Genomic DNA, 11,494 nt, shown 5'->3' with positions numbered 1-11,494 from the left:
ATAGTTTGACTCAAAGAAAAAAAATAAGATTACAGAAAAGAAATGGACAGAAACATAGGAAGAAAACAAATGAAGAAGGCGTGTGTGGTGTTGCTTCCCACAAAGTAGGTGTGGTCTGCAGCTGCCCTTTATCACTTTATCCTTCACTGTACTTTCTCAACCTCAACCTTCATTTTATCATCCAAAATTTTAATTCATTGAATTATTCTAGTAATTCATGTCCATACATTTTTTAAATATATTTTTATAACCTACATTTTCTACTCCTACATTATCCTAGTTTCTTGTTTGGCTTGCATTCTTTGGTTTTTAATTTTTTATTATTATTATTTTCATTTTCATTTAAGTGGATTTGTACAAGCAGATGTTGCTTTAACCTAGTGACAGAAATCAATTATGCCTTGTACTTTGTTACAGGTTTGATCCCATCGACTTTCCTCCTCGCTGACAACTAACTATCTAACCCACTAACACTATCACTCTACACACAGAAAAAAAGAAAAAAAAAAAAGACAGTTTGTAGAATGTACTCTTTTTTGTACTCAAGCTTTATGCTCTCTATATTTATATTAAAATAAAGAAATAAGGATTTAAGGTAAGTCATAAAATGAGTCAATTACAGAAATTTGGTCCCAAACTGGCGATCCACGAAAGTCGAACATAAAACTTCTCACTTTTTGTTGGTTGTACAAAACTTCTCTCAAAAAATTAATACCAGTAAACCATAATGCTAATGTCGTTTAGATTAGAATATTACTCAACTAAAAAACCGAATTGAAATAAACTTTATCTTTATACCACAACATTTGGATAAGAAATTAGAATAAGACACATAATGAAAGCAATAATTTAATTTCGAGCTCGTCATTTATGAAAGTTAAACACAATCTCACTTGCAAATGATATGAGATATACCATTGGACTGCGATGACAGTGGAGAAATTAAAATAAACCTTAACTCATAATTATTATTTTAAATTTTCGAAGTGGAAATCCAATGCACAAATGAAATGAAAGAGGGTTTCATTGGTGTGGCTCTTATCTGCCACGTTTTGAGAAAAGTAGGTCCCCGTCAACATCCCGCCCACCTCATATCGTAGAAATATAAAAAAAATAAGCTTAAAGAGGAGAGCAGGCACTTGTCTTGTGCTTTGGCTTTGCCATCAACACCCTGAAGAGAATTCTGTTTTGCCTTCCACTCGTTGCTGCCTTTGGGTACGTAAAAACTCATCTTCTTCCTCTCTTCTCTTTTCATTCATTACACACACACACACATACATATATACATATATATATAAATATATATGTATCTGTACATCGACATATTTCTAATGATCAGTTGGCGTTTATACTACATATCTGTTTTCTGAATTTTTTGCTTTCACTTTTGTTATCATGCTTTTACCTCTAATCTCATCTACATCACTTTTGTCTCTTAATCAAATACAAGATATATATTAATCTTCAGCCTCATAGCTTCCTTCTCCAATTGGCGTTGCATGCCAACTCTTCCGCAAAGTCGATTTATCAGCAAAAACATTCTAAGTGCACAAATTGACTGAAATTAAGGAAAGGAAAACAATAAAGCTCTTTTATAATCAATTCCTTACAAAACTTAGGAATAATTAACATGAAAATATGATAAATAATGCACCTATCACACACACATACATATATGTGTGTGTGTGTGTGTGTGTAGTTTAGTGTGTTTTTTGTATGACCCCAAATTTAAATAGTTCTATATTAGCTTTTGTTTTGATTCAAAATATACACAGATTAATACTCCTAATTCAGTATTTAGTTTTTATGTTAAGGGTGTTCTTAGTTCAATTTCAGTATGGTTCAGGTATGTAAGAAATTTGAGGTCGCGTTTGATGTCTAGGATTAGATTGTAATGGATAATTCTCTTTATTTACTAATACTAATGTTTCTCTTCATGGTAAACAAATAATACAGATGTTTGCACTGATATATGTATCATTTGTATTTCTACAAGGGTTTTCATTTCAAATTCAAATGCAAACGATTTTCACAATTAAGCATCAATTAAAGCATAACAAGTGGATGGATGAGTGTTTTTTTTTTTTTTTTTTTTTTTTTTAACTTCAGTTGGACTTTTTTTACTGTTTTTGTGTAAAACTTAAATTATCAACGTGTATGTATGTCTAGTAAATAACACAGGTATGTTGATTCTCGCTCTACTCTCTGTGCAACCTTAAATTATTGCAGGCTCAATATCGATACTACTTTTAAGAAAATAGTTGAGAAAATGAAGCTCAAGAAGTCAGTAGCAGTAATATTTTCTTGTTTTAGGCCAGAGAGTTGTCCCCAAGAACACACATAGCCGATACTAGTTTTATTGAAATACTAGAGGAAATTAAAAGGCTTAAATTTGGCTGGTGGGGAGAAAAGAATCAAGGTCATTAGCCTGCACTGCAGAAAAAGAATGGAAGATTTAGGCCTGGTTTGGTATTGATGTGATTCTGAATAAAGCTGGTATCAAAAAAAGCTGGAAGCTGTTTTTGTGTTTGGTAAACATTCAGCTTCAGCTTTTTTTCACAGTTTTGGGTGAAAAAAGCCAAAAACAAGAAGATGCAAAACCCAGCTTTGAAAAACCGGTTTTTTTTCACATTTGTTTTACATAAAAGTTTACCAAACACTATAATACTGCTTTTTTTTTTCAAAAGCACTTTTACAAAAAAGTTTACCAATACTCTAGTGCTTTATTTCACAGCAAAAGCAACTTTTTTTCAAAGTACAGCAATACCAAACCAGCCCTTAACCCCCTCTGCTATATTTCTCCGAAACACTGTCAGTATCATTTTCACAGCATCGACAGTCGACGGACTAAAACCCTCGTACTACTACTTAGTCCCAATGATTCTGTGTATTTTACGATTGTGGAAAATGCATATGAAATGTATTCCCTGATAGGTACATAGTATGTCCGTGCATAGGTGTGTGTGTTTGTGAAAACATAATAGTTCTTCTTGTTTGTCTGAGGCTGAGTTCAAACTTCAAACTAGAAACCTGCACAGATGGAGACTGCTTTTTTTCGGTGCGGCTGAGGTTAAATCTTTAAGTTGGTTTGCAGCTGAGGTTCGGCTCATTGTGAGCCTGCAGGGAGGTGAAAATGGACTACGTTTATGGACCAGGAAGGAACCACCTCTTTGTTCCAGGCCCGGTCAATATTCCGGAGCCAGTCCTTCGGGCCATGAACAGGAACAATGAGGATTACCGTTCTCCCGCTGTCCCAGCAATGACCAAAACTCTGCTCGAGGATGTGAAGCAGATTTTCAAGACTACATCTGGAACTCCATTTATGATCCCTACCACAGGTATCTCAATAACCATTTTGGTCTCAGTTTTTTCCATTCCGTTGTAATGTACTTTTCAGATCAGTTCTTCTTTTATCACATCTTGTGAAAGTTGTTTGTAGTGTCTGAGTATTATACATGGTTTGGACAACTAGAAGCGATCTTACGTTCATAATTAGGTGAATTGACTGTGAATGGCTAAGTTCTTTATAACATTTCTCTAAATTTTTTAGGCACTGGTGCATGGGAGAGTGCGCTTACAAACACATTATCTCCTGGGGACCGGATTGTATCTTTCCTGATTGGCCAATTCAGTTTACTGTGGATCGATCAGCAGCAGCGCCTTAAGTTCAATGTGGATGTTGTAGAAAGTGAATGGGGCCAAGGTGCCAACCTTGACGTTCTGGAGTCAAAAATTGCAGAAGATACCGCGCACACTATAAAGGCAATATGCATTGTTCACAATGAAACAGCCACCGGAGTCACAAACAACTTGGCTAAAGTCAGAAAAATACTTGGTAGGCTTGTCTTCTTCTATGCCTGATTTAGCTTTCATTTTATATCCGTAATCTGCTTGTGTACATGTTCTATTATCAGTTCTAAAATGGTTGTCTATATGCTTATGTATGTGGCTCTCCATTATCTATCCGAGGCAGAGCCACAAGAGTACTTGCAGACATCAGTTAATCTTAGTCACATTTTCTTCCTGTCTCTGGATACTTATTCCTACTTGTCAGTTACCTTCATGGAATGCTTCTCATGCTTTTTTCATTGAACTCTCAGATAACTACATGCATCCGGCTCTCTTCCTTGTCGATGGAGTGTCTTCCATATGTGCTCTTGATTTCCGTATGGATGAGTGGGGGGTAGATGTTGCTTTAACTGGCTCTCAGAAAGCTCTTTCCCTCCCCACTGGAATTGGGATTGTGTGTGCAAGCCCCAAAGCTCTGGAGGCATCTAAAACTGCAAAATCCGTGAGGGTGTTCTTCGACTGGAATGATTACTTGAAGTTCTATAAGTTGGGAACATACTGGCCTTACACCCCTTCTATCCAGTTGCTGTATGGGCTGCGTACAGCACTTGATCTTGTTTTTGAGGAAGGACTTGACAATGTGATTGCAAGGCATAGCCGTTTGGGCAAAGCAACAAGGTATAGCTTCTGGTTACAACTATTCGTCTCCCAATTGCTTACTGTTGTATTGCATTAAATGGGGTATTTGAACGTTGCCTACAACTTGGAAGTGCAGGCTTGCTGTGGAGGCATGGGGGTTGAAGAACTGCACCCAAAGCGAGGAATGGGTGAGTGACACAGTGACTGCTGTTCTTGTTCCTCCATACATTGACAGTACCGAAATTGTGAAAAGGGCATGGAAAAGGTACAATTTGAGCTTAGGCCTAGGCCTGAACAAAATAGCCGGCAAGGTTTTCAGAATAGGGCATCTTGGCAACCTGAATGAGGTAATGTCAATCCCTTGCATCTTACATTATTTACATATTTCAAGCACCATTCGACATCAGTTCGAATGGAAGTACAAACGGAAGTGGACCTCTTTTCGGCTTAAACTGGATATCATGTAATAAAGTAGGTAGAAACTAGCCTTTTGACCTCCCTCTGTCAATTACGCTCTATACGAAAATGGGAGAACACAAAAATCTACAAATTATAACATCACTTCAATGAGGCTTGTTTATAGCACCCAATTCATTTATTTATCATCCTCGAAGTTGTGCTATATACCATATGCTTTGCATTTTTGTTTGTGTAAAGAGAATGGGGCAAAAGTTAAACTTAACGGTACATATGAACATCATTGGGAAAGCTTGCAATGCAAGTAAAATGCAACGGTTATAATGAAGTACAAGGTTTACGTAGTAACTTCCTCAGTTTTTGATATCTGATAATTATTCTGTTTCCAGTTGCAACTGTTGGGTTGTCTTGCTGGTGTGGAGATGGTGCTTAAGGATGTCGGATACCCTGTTAAGCTCGGAAGCGGAGTTGCAGCTGCCAGTGCATACTTCCAGAACAATACCCCTCTGATCCCTTCCAGGATTTGATTCACAGTTTATCTGTGTAATTCATTTTCTTTCAGGATGCTATGTAGATAATGCATATTTGTTCCTCCTCTTGCACTCTTTTGAGGCTAACAAAATTACCTACTTAATACATGGTCTTTTGAATGTTCGTATATCTGATTCAATTCGAGTACAATCTACTGTTCGTGTTTGTTTTGAATTTTCTTCGTAGTGAAGTGCGTACAATTAGGCTTCTTTGAAAATCAAGCTTTTGGTATTAGCTCATGGTTGGTTTGGTATTACTCGCCTTTGAAAAAAAAACTATTTCTGCTGTGCTGTGAAAATAAGCATATTTTTATTGCTTCATGTTTTCAACTTTTTTTCACTCAAAATTGTGAAAATAAGCTGTTTTTAAATGTTTACCAAATACTTTTTTGAGCTCAACTTTTTTTTATACTCACTTTTATAAAAGGATCTCAGTACTAAATGAAAAAGGTTTTTACAGCAGCTATGAAAGTTTTTCTGCAGACATAAAGATGGCTTTTGTATTTGGTAGCAGTACATAAAAGCATAATTGCGGGCGAATAATTGGAGATGGTTTATCCAATCGTCTCTGCACTCTCTGCTCTCCTCCTCCTCCCTCTGTCAACATACTCAACATGTCGGCCGTCGAGTCATCGACCACTGCATCATATTTCAGATCCAGACTTCCACGCTTCCACCTCCAACAACCTCCAAATCGAAGCTTCTCTAATCTGAAGGTGCCAAACTTCATGAAATTATTGTACCTTGATTTCGATTTGGATTCTGAATTTGAGGATTAGGGTTTTGAACTTCCAACTTGGGGATTTACAATTAAAATTAGGATTTTTGTTTTGAAAATCCCCTAATTGCAATTACTGCTTGATTTCTTTCTTTTTGGTTTTCTGCTTTTGAATTTTGATCGACGGCTTCTTCGATTTTTGACTCTTTGATTTTTGAGGGTTGTCTGCAAATTTGGGATTAGGGGACTGGATATTTGTTATTTGGGGACTGCATTCATTCGATCTTCCTAAATTTAGTTGATATCTTCTGACTGCATTCATTCCTGATTCCGGACCCAAAAACCGAAACAATTTCGGGAATACCGACATTCGGGAACTCCGAAATTTTGGTTCGGTTTCGGGTTTTACAATCCTATCTCAAAGAGTGTCTGTTTGGGATTCGGGCTTTGAGTTTCGGTTCAGAATCATGACCTCGAAGCAGCCCAAATTATCCTAATTTATTTTTATAAACATTTTAACATAAAAATATTTAAATTCTAATAAATAATGAAAATCACACAAATACAAATACATTGGTATTGAGTGAAATTTGATTTAAATAATCTGAATGTTAGATTTAATTTTGGGTCTCTGATCCTTTTTTATATTATTAGATTTGATCTTATTTAATCATAACCGTTGAATAATAAGTTAAAAAAAAAATGTTTGAAATATGACAGTTCAGTAGACCCAGAATGATTTAAGCTTAGTATAATTTCTGAGGAGAATCTAGCCCAAAGTTTTATTTTCTCTCTAAGGCTTATTTTAGACCAATAATTGGAGATGGTTTGATGGGATTTAAAGCTTAAATTTTAAGCTTGTCCCACTCATTGGAGATGAATTAAGTGTCCATAAATATCGTTTGTTCATAAAAAAAAATTGTAAGCTCCTGTTTGGTTAGCTAGATGGGATTGGGCGATAAGAATATGATTGAATTGAAAATAACTTGTAATTCGTGTATGAAGATAAGTTCGATGACTGACTTTGTTGCGAATTCATAACATATCATATTTAGTCCTGTTTATTTCTCATTTTGACGCAACAACGGATTGGACTCGATCCATTTTAATTGATCACAACTTATCTCATTCAACCCACCAAATAGGACCTTAGGCTGTTTCCCATTGCCCACTCTGCACTTGATTTCCCAAACCATTTCCCATTGTGACTCTTTCCCCGTGTGACGGAGGCTTATACTGTTTCTTCTTCTTGCTGGAGATCTGGGAGATCGGTGAATAGGGGAGGCACAAGTTCGCCAACGTGAAAGAGGAGGAAAGGCGCGTTTGGCTTCTTGTTAAGGATCCAGAGAGGATCCAAGTCCCACATCTAACCCGTGTCACATATTCATCCACTACAAATTTTGGGCTGTTACTAACAAATAATATCGTTTATTAAAAAATAAAAGAAAGCATAAACTCTCTTAAAGAGAGAAAAACAACGATTATCTGACTCCTGGTTTTTCTTCACGATAATTTGTTTAAGCGAACACTTGTATTAATTTTACATCTAATGTAAAATTTATATGAACAGGAAAGTCACAGGTCAAGCATACTGGATCACTTCTTCCGAGCCACAGCCGCTGCAATTCCACCAGCAAGCAGTCCAACAGCAGTCGCTGCAATTCCTATGCCAATCGCACCATCTGCATTCAAAGAAGGGAGAGTACTGACAGTTTCAGTTTCATTTTCAGAGAGAGGAAAGAGAGAGAGAAATGATTGATTTCTACCTCTTTTGATCCGGGCTTCGTTCATTTTCTTAAGGTTCAGTGCCTGTCTCCAATCAGGTGCAATCTACAAAAGAACCATATCATGGTAAATCTAGTGCAGACCATACAAGCACATTCGAGGATAAGAGATAAATAAAAAACCAACACTTCCTTAAGCACGCATAAGTACTGGCGTCAACATAATTAATGCAATCTGGACTACAATATAGAAAGAGACAGTAAACAGAAGATAATAACCGAGTGTTTTCCACCCATAGCTCCTGAGGAGCAGCTCTAAATCTCCTTCTAATATTGACTATTGATGCTTTCAACGATAAGAGACGTGCAGAGCAAGTAGTTTCAAAGTACGTAGTCATGCATTAAGTTCTGAAATGTTTGCATAATCAAATCTAAACAAAGTCATACCGCCAAACTCTGTTCCACAAGTTCCCTGCACCTGGTATGTTCACCACTTCTGTAATACCCAACAGCAAGAAGATATAGCGGCTCTCTCGCTTCCGGTGGGGCTTTAGTTGGATCCCTCATAACCTCTACAATATATCAAGGCAGAAAAATAAAAAGTAACAAAAAGCAATAAATTGAACACCACAAAGGAGGTTGCGGTGTTAAGTGCTTAGGAAAAGACATCATATGGTCCAAAGAGTCACGGTAAGCACATTGGCTTATCTAAAAAGACCTAAGGAAAATGGTGTTTGTGTATATATTGTACGTTAATGGGAGTGAGGGTGTATAGGTGTGTAGGGGGGAGAGAGAGAGAGAAAGAGAGAGAGAGAGAACCTTCAAGCATTGCTATGCCACGTTGCACATCTTCTGGATTCCTTGAATGAACAAGAGCCCATGATAATCGCATGAGACATTCCTTGAAAACGTGATCAGGGGAACCATTCTGAGCATCAGCAACCTCTTTTTCAATACCCTGTCATAGCATGCATTCAAAAACATAAATCACGTGCAAACATCTGCTAAGTGTGGTATGCAGCATGACCATTCCTGCCATCTCATCAACTCATCAACTTGCCAACAAATCATTTTCCTTTCTAGGATGTTTCTTAGTCATTTATTTACTTCCCCATCTGACCGGATTAGGACTCTATTATGAACCATCCAATACTCAACCTTTAATATCGTAAAATTCCACTATGATTTTAAATCCTGATGTTTCTGTTGGCTGCTCTACCATTGATAAGGTGGAAGCCATCTACACCGGTAGCTTCACTCATCTACACCGGTAGCTTCACTCATCTACTAGTATGCAACCACTCAGCACTATAGTATATAATACCAACTTCAACCCTAGACATGGGATTTGGCTCATACTGTTGGGTTTTTTCCAGCCCATGATAAGTTGTCCTAAGTCTATAAGGAATTATAGTCTTAGAGGATTAAATTGTTTTCCCAATTGGAGTTGTTTTCCCAATTGGAGTTGGTTTCTCAATTGAAGAAGGATTCATAACTAGATTACAATTAGGATTAGTAATCCTTATTGAAGAAGACCTTTATTATGTCTATATAAAGGGGCTATTGTACTAGTTTTGAATTGGGACGGAGCAAAACAATAAATTGTATACCACTCTTGGGATTAGAGTGAGAGAATATTGTAAAGTGTGTGTAAGAGAAAAGAAAAGAGATAGTGTATTTCTTGTTCTTGTTCTTTCAGGTTTTTTCGTCAATTCCTAGTTCTAGAGGTTTGGCAAGATTATTGGTTGTATTCATTATTGATATAGTGAAAGATTGTTGTTGCTATCCCGTGGACGTAGGCACATATTGCTGAACCACGTAAATTCTTGGTGTTATTTATCTTGGTTATTTGTTTTTCGATTTCTGGAGTTTGTTCTTGTTTTTCCCATTCTTAAACGTGATATTCTCAACACATACCACTCGTTAAGAACTAGTCACTACTCTTCAATGGCTAGATCATGGAGCGGTAGAAGTAGTTACTTAAGCATTAAAATTGTAACAACATTCAGATGCTTACAGTAATCGTCGCACTTCAGACATAAAGAAATGCATTGCTGTTATTAGTAGTAAAGTAATTTGAAGCTATCATGTACCACAAGTTGTACACTTGTATTACACCTTCAAAAGATGGTGGTTTCTGTAGAAGCTGTTTGGACCCTAAATTGCTTGCTATTAGGAAGGTTCTAAAAGACGCTAGGCGTTAATTGGACGGTGGGCTGAGGCCTAGCGCCTAGGTGGCTAGGGGAGGCCTAGGCAGGCTCTTAGGCGGATTTAAGTAAATATATTATATTTCATATAAAATAAGTACCCATTTATACTTAAAAAAAATATATAATTGTATTGAGATGCTAAATCACAAAATCAAATGACATATAGATTGAAGTACTATAACATATTGAAAATATGGAGAAAAAACATGTAGTGAGTGTTCATCAAAGTATTAAAAAAGTCTCTTACAATTCACTAAACAAAAATAAAATGTAAAACCAAAGTTATCGATTTTCTGTCTAAGTGAGCCGCGACCTAGGAGGGTCTAGGCGAGCGCAAGGTGGGCTAGGCGGACGACTAAGGAGAGCGCCTTTCTTGGTTTTCAAAGGCCTAGCTATTAATCGGGGCAGTGGCAAGTCACCTAGCGCCTAGGCGGAGATTTACAGTGCTGTTAGGCATATCAGCGGCTGGAAGTTCCCTTCAAATGAATTTAACTCTAATAGATCTATCCCACAAAGGTGCCTAACAGTAAGAGGGGATTTTGTAATATTAATAATATATTTATCTGATTTAATCCCCAACTGATTAATATTCTTCCATTCTTCAAATAATTCAAAGAAATAACCAAAGAATTGTATTAACAGACAAATCTTAATAGAAAAATAAATAAAAAATCACGGCCCTCGCAAGCCACTGAGAGAAAACAAAATGATCGAATTCTGAAACCCAAAGCTGCAATCCTATTTCAAATCACAAGTATGCCAAAAATTAAACACCAAATATTAATACATGAACAAAAATAGCAGGGAAAGTGCTTACAGCGATGAGGTCGCGGTCGCACCATGGGATCTGATCGCCACCGGAGAAGAAATTGCTAACCGAGTCGAAGAACTTCCCAACGTTATCTGCCATTCTCGTTTCTTCTGCGTTGCTGGGTTTTTGATTGAGGATCAGAAAGGCGACTAAAACCCACAAACGTCACAATTCAGCTTTCCCTAATTTTTTTTTTTTTGGAAACGCTTTCCCTATTTTTCTTTCGCTTTCTTTTTGGGAGGGACTCCTTTGAGTTTGACATATAGGGATATTTTATCGATTTAATTACTTCAGGGCCAAGTTTATTTATTTATTATTATTTTTTTTTTTTGTCAATAGAACTTTGGCTAAATTACATTTTATCCCCTCAAATTTCGATGCAATTAGAACCTCATACAACATTTTTAAAACATGTCAATCTCATACATTTAGTATTGTTTTGTTTTCAATTTTATATAACCATTAAAAAATCTGTTAAGTTAACCGTTAAGTGATGACGTGACAAATATGAGATCCCCATTTAGGATGACGTGGCTGATATATTTGTGCCACGTGGCTATACACTTAATAAAAATTTTAAAATATTAAAATAATTAACTAAAAAAAAGTTTATAAAAAAATTAAAAAAAAACCCAGAAATCGTCATCATCTTTCCC

At 36.5% G+C, this 11,494-nt stretch overlaps 2 protein-coding genes across 4 annotated transcripts; one reads left to right on the top strand and one right to left on the bottom strand.

The window, feature by feature from the left end:
* Nucleotides 1–1,058: 1,058 nt before the first annotated feature.
* Nucleotides 1,059–5,505, top strand: LOC103934581 (serine--glyoxylate aminotransferase). 3 transcript variants are annotated; one of them, XM_009344335.2, is made up of 6 exons: nucleotides 1,059–1,215; nucleotides 3,095–3,338; nucleotides 3,551–3,835; nucleotides 4,101–4,467; nucleotides 4,565–4,775; nucleotides 5,235–5,505. In XM_009344335.2, the coding sequence occupies exons 2-6, from the start codon at nucleotides 3,134–3,136 to the stop codon at nucleotides 5,370–5,372; spliced, it is 1,206 nt and encodes a 401-aa protein (XP_009342610.1). In that variant the 5' UTR covers nucleotides 1,059–1,215; nucleotides 3,095–3,133; the 3' UTR covers nucleotides 5,373–5,505. The 3 variants fall into 3 exon arrangements, with proteins under 3 accessions (XP_009342610.1, XP_009342611.1, XP_048446252.1); XM_009344336.3 differs by having other exon boundaries at nucleotides 1,085–1,215; nucleotides 3,027–3,338; XM_048590295.1 differs by having other exon boundaries at nucleotides 1,095–1,215; nucleotides 3,084–3,338.
* Nucleotides 5,506–7,499: 1,994 nt separating this feature from the next.
* On the bottom strand, nucleotides 7,500–11,002 carry LOC103934580 (mitochondrial fission 1 protein A). The gene is made up of 5 exons (XM_009344331.3): nucleotides 10,845–11,002; nucleotides 8,637–8,775; nucleotides 8,265–8,389; nucleotides 7,860–7,923; nucleotides 7,500–7,775 (listed from the first exon to the last, which is right to left on the bottom strand). Exons 1-5 carry the CDS (start codon nucleotides 10,935–10,937, stop codon nucleotides 7,690–7,692), a joined length of 507 nt encoding a protein of 168 aa, XP_009342606.2. The 5' UTR covers nucleotides 10,938–11,002; the 3' UTR covers nucleotides 7,500–7,689.
* Nucleotides 11,003–11,494: the final 492 nt, after the last annotated feature.

Source organism: the organism of the source record quoted next, unplaced genomic scaffold (assembly GCF_019419815.1).
Source record: "Pyrus x bretschneideri cultivar Hongxiangsu unplaced genomic scaffold, Pyrus_bretschneideri_v1 Contig31, whole genome shotgun sequence".
Lineage (NCBI taxonomy): Eukaryota > Viridiplantae > Streptophyta > Magnoliopsida > Rosales > Rosaceae > Pyrus > Pyrus x bretschneideri.
The sequence above is the reverse complement of the archived record's forward strand: the minus strand, read 5'-3'. Positions and strand labels throughout refer to the sequence as shown.

Coding starts and splice junctions, on each gene's coding strand:
- LOC103934581 (XM_009344335.2), top strand. CDS start 3,134: ATGGACTACGTTTATGGACCAGGAAGGAACCACCTCTTTGTTCCAGGC. Junction 3,339..3,550: donor ATTTATGATCCCTACCACAG/GTATCTCAATAA, acceptor TAAATTTTTTAG/GCACTGGTGCATGGGAGAGT. Junction 3,836..4,100: donor TAAAGTCAGAAAAATACTTG/GTAGGCTTGTCT, acceptor TTGAACTCTCAG/ATAACTACATGCATCCGGCT.
- LOC103934580 (XM_009344331.3), bottom strand. CDS start 10,937: ATGGCAGATAACGTTGGGAAGTTCTTCGACTCGGTTAGCAATTTCTTC. Junction 8,776..10,844: donor GCGACCGCGACCTCATCGCT/GTAAGCACTTTC, acceptor ATGCTATGACAG/GGTATTGAAAAAGAGGTTGC. Junction 7,776..7,859: donor CGAAGCCCGGATCAAAAGAG/GTAGAAATCAAT, acceptor CTTTGAATGCAG/ATGGTGCGATTGGCATAGGA.